At 42.5% G+C, this 16,431-nt stretch overlaps 8 protein-coding genes across 8 annotated transcripts; 1 reads left to right on the forward strand and 7 right to left on the reverse strand.

Annotated features, from left to right (window-relative positions):
* Window positions 1-242: 242 nt before the first annotated feature.
* On the reverse strand, window positions 243-2,864 carry FHL1 (Fhl1p; the record flags this gene model as incomplete). Its single annotated transcript, XM_022817954.1, has 1 exon — window positions 243-2,864. One exon carries the CDS (start codon window positions 2,862-2,864, stop codon window positions 243-245), a length of 2,622 nt encoding a protein of 873 aa, XP_022674669.1.
* A 232-nt stretch (window positions 2,865-3,096) lies between these two features.
* On the reverse strand, window positions 3,097-5,439 carry COG4 (Golgi transport complex subunit COG4; the record flags this gene model as incomplete). The annotated part of the gene is made up of 1 exon (XM_022817955.1): window positions 3,097-5,439. One exon carries the CDS (start codon window positions 5,437-5,439, stop codon window positions 3,097-3,099), a length of 2,343 nt encoding a protein of 780 aa, XP_022674670.1.
* A 955-nt stretch (window positions 5,440-6,394) lies between these two features.
* Window positions 6,395-7,321, reverse strand: PIL1 (lipid-binding protein PIL1; the record flags this gene model as incomplete). The annotated part of the gene is made up of 1 exon (XM_022817956.1): window positions 6,395-7,321. The coding sequence occupies one exon, from the start codon at window positions 7,319-7,321 to the stop codon at window positions 6,395-6,397; it is 927 nt and encodes a 308-aa protein (XP_022674671.1).
* Window positions 7,322-8,141: 820 nt separating this feature from the next.
* Window positions 8,142-8,774, reverse strand: YTH1 (cleavage polyadenylation factor RNA-binding subunit YTH1; the record flags this gene model as incomplete). The annotated part of the gene is made up of 1 exon (XM_022817957.1): window positions 8,142-8,774. One exon carries the CDS (start codon window positions 8,772-8,774, stop codon window positions 8,142-8,144), a length of 633 nt encoding a protein of 210 aa, XP_022674672.1.
* Window positions 8,775-9,036: 262 nt separating this feature from the next.
* On the reverse strand, window positions 9,037-9,555 carry FUN14 (Fun14p; the record flags this gene model as incomplete). Its single annotated transcript, XM_022817958.1, has 1 exon — window positions 9,037-9,555. The coding sequence occupies one exon, from the start codon at window positions 9,553-9,555 to the stop codon at window positions 9,037-9,039; it is 519 nt and encodes a 172-aa protein (XP_022674673.1).
* Window positions 9,556-10,042: 487 nt separating this feature from the next.
* Window positions 10,043-12,061, reverse strand: RTS1 (protein phosphatase 2A regulatory subunit RTS1; the record flags this gene model as incomplete). Its single annotated transcript, XM_022817959.1, has 1 exon — window positions 10,043-12,061. The coding sequence occupies one exon, from the start codon at window positions 12,059-12,061 to the stop codon at window positions 10,043-10,045; it is 2,019 nt and encodes a 672-aa protein (XP_022674674.1).
* Window positions 12,062-13,459: 1,398 nt separating this feature from the next.
* On the reverse strand, window positions 13,460-14,329 carry SPO7 (Nem1-Spo7 phosphatase regulatory subunit SPO7; the record flags this gene model as incomplete). The annotated part of the gene is made up of 1 exon (XM_022817960.1): window positions 13,460-14,329. The coding sequence occupies one exon, from the start codon at window positions 14,327-14,329 to the stop codon at window positions 13,460-13,462; it is 870 nt and encodes a 289-aa protein (XP_022674675.1).
* Window positions 14,330-15,362: 1,033 nt separating this feature from the next.
* MDM10 (Mdm10p) lies at window positions 15,363-16,334 on the forward strand (the record flags this gene model as incomplete). The annotated part of the gene is made up of 1 exon (XM_022817961.1): window positions 15,363-16,334. One exon carries the CDS (start codon window positions 15,363-15,365, stop codon window positions 16,332-16,334), a length of 972 nt encoding a protein of 323 aa, XP_022674676.1.
* Between the last annotated feature and the right edge of the window lie 97 nt (window positions 16,335-16,431).

Below are 16,431 nucleotides of genomic sequence, written 5' to 3' on the forward strand. Positions count from 1 at the left end.
AGCGCACAATATCAGTGCTAGTTAGTTTGTTATTCTAACTAGGAAGGAGCTTACCTTGCCGAAAGCAAAACCTATCATGCTAGGGGTTTATATTGTTACAATTTGTTTAAAGGTACTACATATAATACTATCGAACTGAACGCTGCATACCATAAACTAAATCAATATTTAAACTGCATGGCTTGTGGTTAATATTCTTATTTGTCATGTGTTTTTATAGGAAACAATTTTCCATTATCCATTTAATCGCTGTTAGCATCTTCATTATCATCACTATCATCTGAGTTTGAATCTGAGTCGCTACCATCAGAATCTGAATCAGATCCGGAACCACTGTCACTATCGCCAGAGGAAGAAGAGTCGTCCGAAGATTCGGCACCAGAATCACCATTCCCGTTTTGATCACCAGAATCACTACTGTTGCTATCGTCAGAATCACTTGACTCAGTATCACTAGCAGCACGTTTCTTAGGTAATATTGTAGAAGGTTGTGGACTAACAGATATTGCCGAACTACCGTTACCACTAGCGTTTGATTTGGCAGCCATTGAGATCGGTGGGGGTGAAACTGTCTTCCCTGTACTAGAAACGGGCCTTGAACCTTGTTGTTTAGGTTGGAAAAACTTTGACAAGGATGTTGGATCAAACGATTGGTTTTTGTTTAGTGAGCTTGAGCTCGAAGGATTAACCACACTTGGAGTAGGAGGTTTTGGCGTTACTGTTTTCTTTACAGGAACCTCTTTCTTTATTGGTTGTTGAGAGCCTTTTACCGCTGGTGAAGACATATTTACAAGTTGTGATACCTTCCCTTTAGTAACTTTTACAGTAGCGGCATTAACAGCTGCTGCAAGAATGAGATTCAGGTGCTGTGGGTTTTTGTCAATTAAAGCAGTCAATGGATTACCAGTAATTCCCTTCTGTTTGGCAGCCTGTGTCACTTGATTTATGGTCATTGCCAAGGCCTGTGTTAATATTTGAGCCATAACGGTTTTATCTAAACCTTTACGATCCTTTGTTATAATCATCAACTGCTCTTGTAAATACTTCATCGTTCTTTGATTATCGTCCATGCCGTTTGGTTTTCTATCAGATCTGTTAGCCGCTAACGTCTGTGCCATATTTGGTTGCTTTGCAGCTGATGCTTGCTGCTGTTGCTGCTGTTGCTTTTTAATTCTTTGCTGCTGTTGCTGCTGTTGCTTCAACTCAGCTAGCCTGGCTTTAGCTGCCTGTGCTTCAGCCTGTTTCTTCTTTTGTCTTTCTCTTTCAGCTATGTACTCTTCATCAAGACCCCATAGCCAACCTTTACCTTCCTTTGAGACCTTACAGAAAGACTTATTGAGAGAGAGATTATGTCTCACTGAACTTTGCCATCCATCGGGACAGTATTTGTAGTATGGGAAAAGTTCACGTATTCCAGCATAGATCTCTGAAAGTGACATTCCTTTCTCAGTGGAATATTTCCGTAGACAGGAAGTAATTAAATTCGAATAAGAGCAGGTTGGCTTTGTTCTATACTCTGGTGGTATTTCATGCAGAGAGTAAACCTTTTTAGGAGGCTTTTGAGGCTTTGGTGCCTTCTTTTCTTTCGTTTCCTTTTCCTTCTTATTTTTCTTCTTTGGAGGTTGGCTTGCACCCGTGCTGCCTTTAGTTTTAGCTGCTGTCGTCGCAGGTGCAGTAGTAGCTGTAGATGTCTCTTTTGTAATATTTCCTTCATGATCTGGTAGAACGAACTGGAACGGTATTTGCCCAATCTGAATTTTAGTTTTATTCTTCAACGGTACGGTACTACCTCTTTCCACAAAGTTGTCATCAACAAACGCACCATTTTTACCCATGATAGATAATTCGAATCGTCCTGTTCCAAAATTGTAAAAAATTTGAGCATGTCTTCTTGATATAGACTTCGAGGGTCCCAAGTTGACATCAACCTTATGGGAGTAATCATTTTCTGACCGTCTACCGATTATTACTTGTAATGTTTGGACGTAAAATGTGAAGTCATGGAAGTCTAGTCTAGCATAAGCAGATATTTTTGATTGTTCTTCTAACGATTTATTGTCCGCGGCTGCTTCGCCAGTAAGAGAGACTGATCCACCTGGTAACTGTGAGAGAGGTTGTGTATCCGCTGCAGAACCTTCTTTGTGATCTGGTCCCTTTCCCTTAATAGGATCCTCCTGTAGCCCATCTTTACTTCCAGCTTCCAAAGGTTTGATCTGTTTCTGTTCTAATTTTAACTCGTTCAACTGCTTAATTGGAAACATCATCGGCGTTAGAGAGTTATTCCTTCTTGCATTGTAGGCTAAACGTTCTTGAATTATAGCTGCAGGTGAATTTTCATCGTGTTTTATTACAGGTTGTATCGGCTGCACTGGTTCTACTGGTGGCATTGGTACTACCTGTTGCACCGGTTGAGCTGGCTGTACATCCTTCACCGGATTTTTCTCCTCCACACCAACAGATGATGATTTAGGTGACTGTGGCACCTCGAGGTTCACATCTTCCCTCAGTACATTGTCTTTTCGTGCCGCTTGCGGAACTTCAACAGACGATGCCTTCTCTGAGTCGTGTTTCCTTTCCTCTCGTATCGGCACTTCCGCATGTAACTCTGTGTCTTCCTTTTCTTGGTCACTCTTCATGTGTTGATCTAATATATCAATTCCGTGAAACAGATCATCATCGTTCTTCTCATCTAGCTCAAGAAGCTTCGAGAAGTCAGGGTGGTCCAAATTGTCCGGTATTTGCTCTAGTTTTAATTCTTCTTCTCGCAAAATAGATCCTGTCATATCCGCTTCGTGCTTTGACCCCTCCAACGGCACGTTAGCTGCTGCAGGACTTATTCCTACACTGCTACGTTCCGTATCCATCGCGGTACTCGCCTTGTTTATGCTTCAAATACACCCTCGATGACCTAACCTAGTCATTATGGTAAACATTGGCTTTTCAATCTTCATTTCTTCTTACTTCAGTCTGATGGCCTAATATTAAAAAAGAAAGAATGTGATTCCAGATCGTAAAACATGATAATTGTACTTTACACACATTTACGTATACATACATACATGGGAAGCAGCTTGAAAGGGACGGGGATAACCACGATCATCGTTTATCAATGCGTTGCTGCCTTACTGATATACGCTCAGAGACTGTAAGCAGCCAGTTCAACGAGTTTAGTACATCTTCTTTTAAGTCTTCCGTTGTTGGATCGAATTGATCGTCTTCGAAGCCCAACAATAGACACATCTGTGTCAGTTTCTTGAACCGTTCACGCAATTGGTAGTTGTCCATGCATATAGTTTTGATGATAACGGAGAGTTGTTTTTCGATTTTAATTGATCCCAATTCATTGAATTGCAACGAACGGAATTTCGTTTCTATCATAGGGCACAAGTCCTTAACAATTGCAGTCAACAATTCGTTGAAGGATGCAGCAGAGAGGACTTGTTTGTAGGGTATTATAATTTTGTTCCATTCCTGCACAAAAGTGTGCAACTTTTCGAAATCCTCAAAATCCTGTAGTGTGGATACGAATTCGGTGTTCTTTTGGAAGAGTACAGATATCAAACGCTGGAGATTCTCTTGGAGGACGTTTTGATATAACATCATGAGAGACCAGTTCCAAAGCTTCTTGTTGTTGTCGAGAAGGTATTTCAGGACCGAGAGGAGTTTGGACTTAACAATCTCGTGCTCATTGTTGAATTTAAAGTTGTCAATTAAGAAATGTGGGTTAATCTTAATGATTTCATTTTCTAACAAATCTGTAAAGATAGATTCGTTGGTTGATATCGTGTTCACGTATATGATGTAATGGTGTAAGTTGAGGACTGATTCCATATCTGTTTCCTTCAAGTTGAATGCTGCAAACTGGGAGGTGAATTTTTTTTGTGCTGCTGTCACACCAATGCTATTTGTATGGTGTTGGTTCTGTGCTGCATTTTCAGTGTCTGATATGTACTTTTGTAGTCGCAATGATGGGATTAACCTTGGGATCAATTTTGTCAACCTAGACTGTAAGAAACTGATTAGGTATTCGTTTTGGATCATCTGTGATATAGAGTCAAGCGATTTTGTGACAAGCGCTGTTTGGCCTGTGTTGAGGGTCCACACCAAGTACGACTTTACTAGAATGGCAAGATCTTCCAATACGGGCGAAATGACTTGTTGTTCATCACCATTAGAGGTTCTTGATTGTTCTTCATGCAATGATTCGTTCAAATTACCTAACTGCGAAGTTTTTAAAGAGCTCTTGAAGCAGTACGTTGTGTAATGAAGAGCCATCGAATGGAAAGTGTCTATATTCTCTTGTAGTTTAGAGTTAAATTTTCCATTTGTTAAACAGGGTACAATCTGTAGTGGATTAACCGGCTCCTTACTCCATTCAAGCCATTTCATGGAAAAAAATTGGCAGTACATAGACCAGTTTTGCAAGAAATTGGAAATCTGCAAGACTATCGCTTGCAAACGTTTCATATCGGTATAGTCTGATAGAGAAGAACGGATTTTGGGTAAAGAAACTGAATCGAAGAAAGTATCCCATATTAAACATGCTTGCAAATCAGTTTCTAGTTGAACTTTCTGCATAGTCTCGAGCATGTACGCGGTAGAATAATTTTGTAATATAATTTTTGAATGATCATTAATCATAGTCGATACGATTTTGAAAAGATGCAAGGTTGACTTGGAATAGAATAACGGATCGTCAGAAGTATGTGTCATTAGTGATCTCGATTGTTGAGCAATAATGTCACATATATATTTTGAATATAAGTCTATTCCCAGATCCGAGGCTCCGATCTTAGGGAATAGTTTGAAACATTCGGTTAGTGTGTTCACATCCTGCTCTTGCGAAGCTCTAGTGAATCGTTCTGTGAAAACTTCAGATAGTTGGGACTTCCATTTTTTCACCAATTGAGCCGGAGGATCCGGCAATTCACTGGTAGGAACACATCGCTGCACAAACTTAGAGTTTAGTAACGATTCTGGTAACTGATCAATCTCATATATGCACTGCGCAATCATCGGATAATTATGCTCTTTAGAATTTAATACATCGTTGATTATTTGAAGGTTATTCTTCAAGAGTTTGACAGAATCGACGAAATCTGCCAATTGATTTATATGAGCATACTCAGTCTTTATAGCATTCAACCGTGTTGATATAGAGGTGGCTTGGACGTTGGAATTAGATAACGATTCAAGGGCTTCATGGAAAACAGATAATGTTGAAGTTAAATTGGTTTTCTCCAATTCCAAAGATCTAACCGACCTATTTATATTACTGTTAGAAGTCTTGATATAGTTGTTCAATGCCAAATTAGTTTGGTTATAGTCACTTTCTATCAGGTGTAACAGTTTTGGCAATTGAGATTTTGTTGAGAGTTTGCCTATTAAATTCTCGAACTTAGACAGTTTTGAGTCCAAGTGAAGCTCATCGAGATCCATTGTGAAAGTCCCTCACTGTTGTTATGAGCGTGCCCAGCTTTTGCAGTGTGTCAGAGCCTATCTTCAAACTACTTCTTGGTTTTCACTGTAGTACGGTATATTATTTACATGTAGAAATTCACACATTACATAGAAATCTCGAATTTATTTTTCTATATGGAAATGCTCAAGAAAGGGCAAAACTAACTAAACTGCCCAGAGGTTGTATGTAGGTGACTACCAAATAGAAAACAGACAAATAAAAAAAAAAAGGGTCTAGTGAGTACAGTATAACAGTGTGTGTTTTTATTTTTAAAGAATTACGCCGAGTTAGCTTATACGTAGAACTACATAAGGAAAATCAATAATGAGTGGGACGAGGGGATAGGTAAATTAAAATGTTAAAAAGGGTTTTTTGTTAAAAAGTTATCAATTCTTCCCACCAAAATTACGAATAGGTTTTTGCTGTTTATTTTCAAAGTTTCTTAAAAACATGCCTTTATGTCCCATCTTTTCAAAGAATGGAGTCGGAAGGGCCATTTTGTAAGGTCAGAAAGAAGAAATCCTCAATTCATTGTTGGCACGCTACTACCGTTGAAATAGGTCGAAGTGGGCGCTGGCTGAGGAAGAAACCGGGGGAGGAGAATACTGACCAAATGGTAATATTCAATACGAAAAGAGAGGATAGTGAATGGAATAGAAAAGGGATAAGATGATGAATGATACAAAAAAAAAAAAAGAACGGAAGAAAAAAAAGGAGAAACAAATCAAATTTCACAGCACTCTTATTCAATGACAAAGTTCTTCACCGATATTGCAGGACTGGTAATTTTATTATGATTATGATTATGATTATGGTTATGATTATTATTATTCTTATTATTATAATTTTTATTGTAATAACAATAATCTCTCGCTTTTATTCTCCGCCATATATTACATTTATTAAATCTTCTTTATTTCATTATCACTCCGCTCAAGCAGCAACTTGTTGGTGGTGTTCTTCCTCCTCTTCCTCGTGTTGTGGTTGTTCCTCGTCCCATTGTTCTTCTTCGTCCAGGTAAGCATCGTCGAAGTTTCTGATGGACAACGAAGGCTTAACGGCAGCAGAGTCCAAGGTCCATTGGTTCAAAGCGTTCTCAGCGTCGATAATAATCTGCTTGGAAGCTTCGTAACCATCGTAGGCTGGTCTAGTTTCACCTGGGGTAACAGGAGAATCGTCCAACAATTCCAACAATGCCTTACCGTAACCAGCAATCAAGGCCAGTTTTTCGGAGTGTTCGATGATGGAGTCGAACTGGTAGTTGAAAGCGGCTCTCAACTTAGATCTGGTGATATTGGACAACTGGGCCTCGGCAACAAGCGATTCAGCCTCGGCACGGACCATCTCTTGCTCCAAAACCTCAATCTTTGGCGATTGAGGGTCCTTGTATTTCAAGTACGCAATCTTGTCGGCAATCTTGGCCTTTCTGTCACGGGATGGCTGGACAGACCCCTCAATGTCTCTGATAGACTTCAAGGTCAATCTGTACTGGTCGTAACGGTCGATGAACTGGTCGTCCAACTCGGACATTTCGTAAATCAAAACACCCAACTTGTCGGTGATATCCGAAACATCGTCATCATTCTCCAAACCCCACAACGAAAGCTGCTTGGCCGCGTCTCTACGCTCATTGGCAGCCAACTCGATAGAACGAAGCACGTTCTTCTCAATCTTCACAAGCTGCGACAACTTACGCGACAACTCTGGCCCAAAAGCACCTGCTGCGTTTCTTCTAAAGCTGTAAGCCAACCCACCCTTACCGAAAAATCTGCTCTTGGTACTAGATGGTGGTGGTGGAGGATTCTGCAAGTCTGAGGCGGTTGGTGCCCTGGTAGACCTTAAAGAATATGTTCTGTGCATCTTCCAAAAACTTCTCTTTGATGATGATGATTATGATTATTATATCTACTTTCCTTCTTCTTTGCTTCAAGCTCTAATCTAAAATCCAAAGAAAGAACCTTCCAACAAAACAGAGTCAGTTTAGTTTACTTTACTTATAATGCTAAAAGTACCCTTAACAACTCTATACCTATCTATATATATACACACACATTTCATGCACCAATACATACACACACACACTTCCATATGCAACGGGCATGCCGTAAAGTGGTTGGGAGTTGCTTTCGAAAAATGCTTGCTTCTTCCAATTTTCCCTTTTCCCTTTTTTTTCTGGGCTTCGTTGTTTTCGTCGAAAATTTCATTTTTCCATTTTGGGGACAAGCCCCAGGGTGCCCAGAACATCCCGCAGAAGGCGCGCGCGAGCGCGCGCCCCTCCGGTTGGTCCTGATATTCTATATCGTATGTCTAACTAAACCCATTCCCATTCAATTCAGACCATTCTGGGTCCAAAGCCAAGCCAAGACAAGACAAGAAGTACGTTATCTAGCGTATCTAGTGGCAGCAGGGACATGCCTGGGACATGCCTGGGACAGGCTTGGGCCGTTCTCCTCGTCCCAGGGGTATTGCCTGTCGTGTTTCTGTGCTGTTTCGCATATTATGTCTTGTCCTGTCCTGTCCTGCCCTTTTTTTTTTGCTTTGCTTTGCTTTGCTGTCGGGGCTTGTCTCGGTTCTGACGTATTTCTCTGTTTCGCTGTTTCTGATTCTTTGCTTGCTCCCAGGGAACGATGGGGGGGGGGGGGCCGGGTCACATTTGTGTCATGTGAGTTTCACGTGACAATCACATGACGGTCACGTCTCCGTTGATGATGGCGTTCAAACGTCTCTCGCGCTCCTCGTCGAGCTTCCGGGTGTTGATGTGCTCGTCCTTCTTGATGCGCAACTTGCTATGCTCGGACGGCACCGTGAACTTGGGGTGCGACCAGTCGCAGTCCGCGCCCAGAGGGCAGAACCCTACCATGTATCGAGGACAGTAGACCTTCTTGATGTGTTTCTTGGTGCACTGCGGGCCCAGCGGACAGAAACCCATGTTGTAGTCCTGGCACTCCTCCACCTGGGACTTGTGGTCGACGTGGAGGTACTGGCACTCGGGCGATTGCGTGCAGTAGCCGTTCTTTGTGAAGAAGACGCACTCGGGCATCTTCCGCAAATTGTACTCGTGCAAGTACTCGCACTGGTCGTTCTTCTTGCAGAGGCCCCTGAGCCAGTGCTTGCACACGATTTTGTTCTGGAAAATGGGCAGGACGTGTTTGTGCGGACAGAGGGCGCCGTTCGGGCACGACTTGATGCCCTCTCGGGAGTTGTAGAACTGGCATACCGGTCTATCGGGGTCGAGCGAGAACGAGTATTCCTTCCGTAGAAACGGCTCGAACTTGAATTCGTACTTGGAGGTATCTTCGTGTATGAGACTCATGCTGGGGGTGTTGTCCTATTGTTGTTACCTTCACCCGTCACAGTGCTGTGTGTGTATATGTCATCACACACATACCTGTATGTAATAATGGCAGCTTATGTGCCAGCTTAAAGGTTTAACAAAGAGGAAATGAAGAGTGGTAGTAATACATGTCACGTGGACAGACAAAAAAAATACTAATACGAATACTAATAATAATACTACTACGTATGCATATAGAAGTTAGTTAGTTAGTTAGTTAAACAATGCCGGCGGCTCCCGCTCATACGTTGAATGCCGCTAGCACAAACGTCAGCAAAAACGACACCTTGAAACTGGGGCGATCCCAAAGTAGCGTGTTCAAATCGATCTTCTCTTTCCCCACAGTAATCGCATACTTCGAAAGCGCACGAGTGCTGTCGCTGCTGATCACCCCGCGGTTCTGCAAAAACTGCATGCCAAGAAGCCCAACTCCAGTGATGAATACTAGCAAACTGGAAATCTTCCCGACTATCACACCGAAAAATAGCCCCATGATCGACCCGTAGCACATCTGTCTGTAATTAACCTTCGTACCTTTCCCACCTTGCACCGTCCTCAATTCGCTGCGCGTAGGTAGACCAAGCTCCTGTTGCAAATCACCCCTCTGCTGCACTCCAACTATAGAATCATTCAAGATGTATTGGCTTGGCTGAATTGCGTGCATCAATGCACCACCTCCAATTAACAAACTGCCACTACATCCAACATACACACCTCTTCTCAATGGACTGGCTAGGTTTCTGACTGCTGTTCTAAACATGATTCAACTCACTCAATTCTTGTACACACACTGTTTTACAGTTTATACAAACTCAAGATGCCACCCACCACTGTCTCTCCTCTTTACCAACTATCCTATTTTTCTGTAGCAAAATATATATATACTCTTCGCTACTTATATATATACGCACGCATAGAACATTGTTGGATAAATACCCTATTTTTTCGTTTCTCGTTTTTTTTTTTTTTCTTTACTTCTTCTTCCCTACAAGTTAGAGCAATGCTGTTCGACAGACAGACAGACACAAACAAACGGGCAAACAAGGAAACCGAAAAAACCACCCAACCGGACACTGATGTTATCTGTATGTAGATATAAATATATACACATATATGTAAACATAAACATGAACATAGACGTACGTATGCATACGTAGCAGATATGTGAGTGCGTTAGAGTTTGCGTATGTACATACAAAGCTGAGTTGAGTGACGACTACTACTACTAAATTTGGTTTTCTGTTGTCTCAACTTTCTGCAATCTTGAGCTTGGAGACGTAGTCCTCGAGCTGCTTCCAGTTCATCTCCCTCTCCTTTTGACGCCTGTTGTTCTCCTTCAAGCTTTGTAAGTACAGAGCGTTGCAGTTCTCGTACAACACGCTGTTGGTTTCCAAAAATATCTTCAACGCTTTGAATGCCATGGCGTGGATGGCGCGGTTCCATGACCCCGAGTTGATGGCTTGCTCCACCATCAGGTATGGATCTTCCTCGTTGTCGCCATTTTCCAGGCTCAATGGATCGTTTTTATCTAGCTGTGTCGTTAGTTTGTAAAGTGCCGGGAAGATTATGGGGAGTATGACTTCTGCGTTTTCGATGCAGAGGTTCAAGAAGTATTCGTTATTCCAATAGCTGAGTACTTTTTCTGCCACTTGGAAGTGCGGCGAAGAGATGCACTTTGCCAATTGGACGAAAAGTGGGACTTCCACCTTGATGAATTCGAGTGGCTCAATAACTTCAAATATGTCCTCGATCTCGTTCAAAAACATAATCTCCTTGGTAGAGTTGATCTTAGGCCAGTAGCGTAAAAGTCCCATGATGACTTCTTCCGTGAGCAGTGGTTCTTTTTCCAAGAATTGGACAATACAATATGCCAACTGAGGGTGATATAGCGACAAGCATCTCACCTTGTGTAAAGGAATTAGCACTCTAACTAAGAAAACCTTGTGTTCCTCCTTTAGCGGTAGTGCAAACCCGTTGATGATAGACCCCAAGATTTCCAATAGCTCTGCAATCCCGTTGAATCTTTCTGTTTCATATGTAAACTGTAGGAAAATGTTGTTGATCGATCTTCTGATGAAGGATCTAAGCGACAAGAATTTCCCATATATCCTATGCAAAGTGGTTTTTAAACAGTCTCTTTCCCTGATATCTTCGCTGTCGAATAGCTCTAGCAACCTCAATATGAAGTTTTGATCAATGTACTGCTTTGCGATTTGATGGTTGAAGTCTGGCGACTCAACAAAGCGTAGGAAGAATTCGTACACGTACTGCATATGCGGCCATGCTAGCTCATTTACCGGTTCATCCTCATCGGGATCGTACACGTCACCCACGGGATTCACCTGTGGAGGGATAGGTCTGAAGAGGTTGATTTTGAACATGTTAACAACGTGTTCGTACATTTCTTCGGTGTAGGTGAATCTGTTGGTGACGATAAACTCGATCAATTCTTGCAACGTGACCCTCTTGATCTCTTTGCCCTGGATATCGAAACTGGGGTCGTTGAAGTCGAACATCGTGTTGCACTGGTCGACCTTCGTGATGAATAAAGGAATCTGTTCCTCCGGTAGTACTTCTTCGAACCGTGGAAGTTTTACTATCTGTGTGTAGCGCGAGGGCTCGAATCTCGAAGACGAATGACGTTGTGGAGTCTTTATCATTTCAAGATCGCTGTCGGCATTAAGTTTCGTAGGTGTGGGCAATCGCTCGAACGAGTGAGACGACCGTGGTATTTCTATGGAGCTTGGCGAATGCTGTGCATCCTTCATCATCAATGCAGTGCCACCAGCAGCACTAGAAGTGACATTAACGGTCGCCGGCTGGGCCTTGGGACTTGTTGGCGGAGGCGTTACCTGCGATGCTGCTCCAATCAACGTTGGCTTGCTAGGGTTTTCAGGACTGCCCTTCGATACTGGAATAGCAGCACTCCTCGAACTTCCCGTTTCCCCCTGACCATTCGACCCGGATTTTCCACCGCTAGCAGTCGTACTACCGCCAGAACCACTACCGCTACCACTACCGCTACCACCGCCAGTCTTCGACTCCGCTCTCCTCGAGCTCCCGCTCCCGCTCCCACTGTTCCCACTAGATCTGTGGCCAGACTTGTCTAGAGAAGACCTCGCCGACGAAGTCCCCGAATTGCTGGGCGATTTCTTCTCCTTCTCCTTCTCCTTCTCCCGCTCCTTCTCCTTCCGCTTCTGAGACGAGCTGGAAGACGTGCTCCCAGTCGTCTTCTTGATCAACTTTTGCTTAAAACCACGCATCATCTTGCGTCTTTATTGTATCTTTATTTTATTATTACTGCTACTACTATGATTTTATTACTATGGTATTTTGTCTCTCTTTTTTTTTTCTCCACTACTATTCTACACCCTGTCTCACTGTCTCTCTATTCTAATATGGTGTATCCTCCAGCCAATCAACAATTTATCCTGTCTCCCCAGCTATCAATCCGTGCCGTCTCAATGCCTCCAAACTTTCTCTACCCTTCAAATCTTCAAATGTTTACTCAAAATTGAACCTTGGGTTTTCTGAATATTATTATTATTATTATTATTGATATATTCAAGTTCTGAGAATTTCAGTCTATTAACAAACAAACACCAGACAGAGAAAAAAGCCCAGACAGAGAAGAACTGAAACAGACAATATGTGATGCAAGGGTGGTTGGACCACGGTATTTACTATGTATTGTGCCAGGTATATAAATAGTCATCAAGAGGTGGTGCAAGTGCGAGGACTGCAGACGGTAGGGATGCTGGTGGAAGCGGGAGTTTCGTCTGTCAAAGCCCAAGCCCATTGGACGCCGTTTTCCAGCGATGTGTCTGCTGACAGCCTATGTAGTATACTTATTTACTTAGCGAGTATGTCCTGTGTTCTGTGTTCTATATTCGCCTGTTCTCCTGTGCTGAGCCGAGCGGAAGAAAGGGGCGACGGGAATGGAGGGGGGGCCACACGGAGACGAACGGGGCGAGAGAATGACATTCCGGACGGGACGGGAGGACAGCCGTGGAGGAGGAGGGTAACTTCAGTCACGTGAGGTGAATTAGGGCTACGTGGTTACCCGGGGTTACGCCGTCTTGTTTGGTTTTTTTTTTTTTTTTTTTTTTTTTTCTTCTTCTGTGAAAAAAAAAAAAAAATTCGACAACATGAAGAAGAGTTTGACATATTTATATGGCCGCTCATCACCGTCATCTGGCTAGTAGTTTGTAAGACGTTTGGCTACTTACCAGAAGATAGAACAGGCCAATTGGCCAAGCCAAGGCCAAGGCCTTGGCCTGGAACTGGGCCAGTACTGAAGAACTTCGTGTTTTGTTTCTGTATGCCTAGCAGATGGACTTTCCCCCATGGGATGGTTCATTCTGCTCGACAGCTGTCGAGCAGGCCCGTACATAGATACCACTCGCAAGTTTTCTCAGGTAGGCTTTTCCCCCTCTCTTTCTTCTACTGCAGCACGCCGGTCTTATATGATGATCCAACCTTTTTGCACATTTTCTGACGATAGTACCTTGTACTCATCACCATATGAACGAAAAAAACCCTTTATTCAGAACCGCTACTCTGATAAGTCCGCGTGCAGTTGGCTGTTTCCACTTAGTCTTAGTCTTGGTCTTTGTCTTGTTTGAAATTATGTAAGAGTGTTTTACACAGTCTTGTCTAGTCTACTACTCCTTTTTCAGGTGGGTATTGTTCTGGGACTCCTGTTTGCGACGTCTCACAGTCTCTCGTTTCCAGAACTCGTCCCTGTAAATCTCCCAGCCCTCTCGGATCTCAGCGCTGAACGCCTTGGCGTTCAACACCAGCTTCACGTCCACCGCGCCAAGCCGGGGCAGACAGCGTATCGAGAGAGACGACCAGAACGCGTAGATTGACGTGTTCGATGCGCCCATCATTATTAGCAACTTCATATTCCACTTCGCAACCCGTCTAACCACTAGTCGTACTGTATCCGCATACTTCTGTATCCATGTACTCTTCACCTTCACCAACTTCATGTTGAACTGTCGCATACCCTTGTTCGCATTCACGAGAAATCGCCTCGGAATCACCATCGTCCTCTTGTACTCCCCGCTAAGATGGAATAGCACTATCGTCACACTGATGAATATCAGCAAAAACTGCAGTCCTACTCTATAGAGCCCTGTGACACGTTCCGATGTAAAATAGAGCTCGTAGAATGAAAATGCTGCAATACCAGCTAGCCCTGCTAAGAATAGAGTGAACTGCCACTTCAACATCCTTTGCTCTCGCGACTGGTTCCTCAAATCGTCTTCTAAGATCAACAAGTTCCTGAATATCATCGAAATTGGCGATATTTCACTGCTCTTCAAGTTCTTGCTCGAAGCCCGACTGCTCGAACGTCTCCTCCTGTTGCTCGTGGGTGTAGCACTAGAGCCCGCTTGTCCTCGTCTCGCCCACGGCGAATCATTGACCGACTCTGACGATGAACTGGCTCCATGCACCGGCGTAGACGTTATGGACAATTTCAGGTCCTTAATGGAATCCTCATCGCTAACACCACCACTACTCATCATGTTAACCAATCTTTTTTCTTTCTTTTAGACTAAGATAGGATCAAGGTATGTAAATAATGTACTTTGCTCGACCTGTTTTCTAGTTATTCCACAAACTATGCTGCTAATTCATGTATACCCTTTCTTTCGTCTTTCGTCTTTTCCAGAGTTGGAATTCCACCAAACCTGCTTGATTTCTTCACTTTCCGAGATACCTTTTCCCCCGGTTTATAATACACCAGATTCGTTACCCTATGGCCCGACTATAGACTAGCAATGGCCTTTTCTAAATCGCATCTGCCACTTGTTGCTTTGCAGCTTGCCTTAAAGTTGTGAAAACAAGCTTGATTTTCATCATTTCCATGCTGATGCTTCATTCCCATCTTGAGGTTGTACGTACGTAGTACATGCCATGTAGAAAAATGTTGGATTGGCAAAGAAAAACACATATGATGGATAATACGAAGTACTATAAGAAGAAGAAGAAAGAAGAAAAAAAAGGGCAGACTACTGAGTTTTCAGCTCGCATTGGTAGTTCCTTTGAAGAATTGACCAGTTACTGTAACTAAGGTTTTACCCCACCAAACAACATTGTTAAGTTCTTGTATCGCATCTGTTGCCAAATCTAATGATAGACTATATGGACTATGTGCTTAGGCAATTTGAACGGTGTACGTCATGGAATAACGACAACTCTTATGAGAATATAGTTGGTACCAGTAGAAATATCCTTCAATTCGATGTCCCAGAAGCTTTGAAAGTTCAAGTGAACAACAAGTCAACACCCTATTCATACAATACTTTGGAGATTACAAACAACAAGACAATCAATGGGTCTTTGTCATATCTTTACACCAATTGCGAAAATTTGGGCCAATTTGTGGATGGTTCCACGTCTGTGCGTTTGCAACAGATGACCCAGAGTTTCCGGTACATTGAACCTTACTACCATCATTATAAGAGCAACGGTAAATCGCAGGTACCGAAAGTTCCAACTTCGCCAATATATCTGGTATACGGAAGGATGCTCTACCCATCAAGCACACTGGAAGCAATGTACGTGAAAAGGTTTTCAAGAAATTATCAACTCATGCTGAAATGTCTAAGCGCAAAGACGGGGCCTAGTATCCTGACAATGTATTTGCAAAAGAATACGGGAGCAAACTGTCAAGAACTTATATTGTCCACTAACGAAGCGTTACTGGGGTACAGATTTGTCCACAACTTTGTTTCTGCGGGGTCAAAATCAAATTTATCTCTTTATAATAATTCAAGTCTTTCTATCGGATCAGAATTGTGGTGTGCTTTGCTGAATTTAAGCCCTGGATGCTCTACAACTTTAAGGTACTGCTCTCATGCTACAAACACAGGGAAACCCTTAATATTCACTTTATCCCTCAACCCGTTGTACGGGCATGTTTCTTCTACCTATTCCATTAAAACCCATGAAAATTTGACCTTCTCTACCAAGTATGATTTCAATATTTACTCCATTCAATCTAATCTAACCCTAGGTATGGAGCTTTGGAAATATAGATTCGGCCAGAGGGGAAAAAATGTACAACAGCAGGAACAAGATCAATTGGGATCAGAACAGGCTCTAGCTTCGGAAAGCATAGATGACTGGTCCCAGATAACAACACACGACAAAACCCCGATGTACTACCATCTCTTGAGCCAAACAGAAAAATCATCTCATTCATCACAAAAACTCCTACAAGACCTAAACCTGACTTTTCAATCTTCTTTACAAAAAATTGACAAAGAACGCGAAGTCATCGAAAGCTTTAATGACAGGTATAATGAAGCTGACTTTACCCAAGTCTTCAAAGCGAGTACGTCGCTGCGTGATAGAAGCTTGCGCTTTCTTTGGGAAGGAAAAATCAAGGGCTTTTTAATTTCTGCAGGTGTAGAACTTACTCAACCGCCAGAAATTGCGATCAATGGACTAGATTCCTTGGAACATCAGAATTGGACGTTAATCAGCCCCTCAAAGTTTGGTATTCAACTCCAATACTCTGCCTAGAGATATTATACAGATAGAATAATGAATTAACACTATGAATAACGTCATAAACTAATAATAATACATCAATAAACACAATAGCAGAATACTGCTAACA

This window comes from Kluyveromyces marxianus, chromosome 2, assembly GCF_001417885.1.
Source record: "Kluyveromyces marxianus DMKU3-1042 DNA, complete genome, chromosome 2".
NCBI classification, from domain to species: domain Eukaryota; kingdom Fungi; phylum Ascomycota; class Saccharomycetes; order Saccharomycetales; family Saccharomycetaceae; genus Kluyveromyces; species Kluyveromyces marxianus.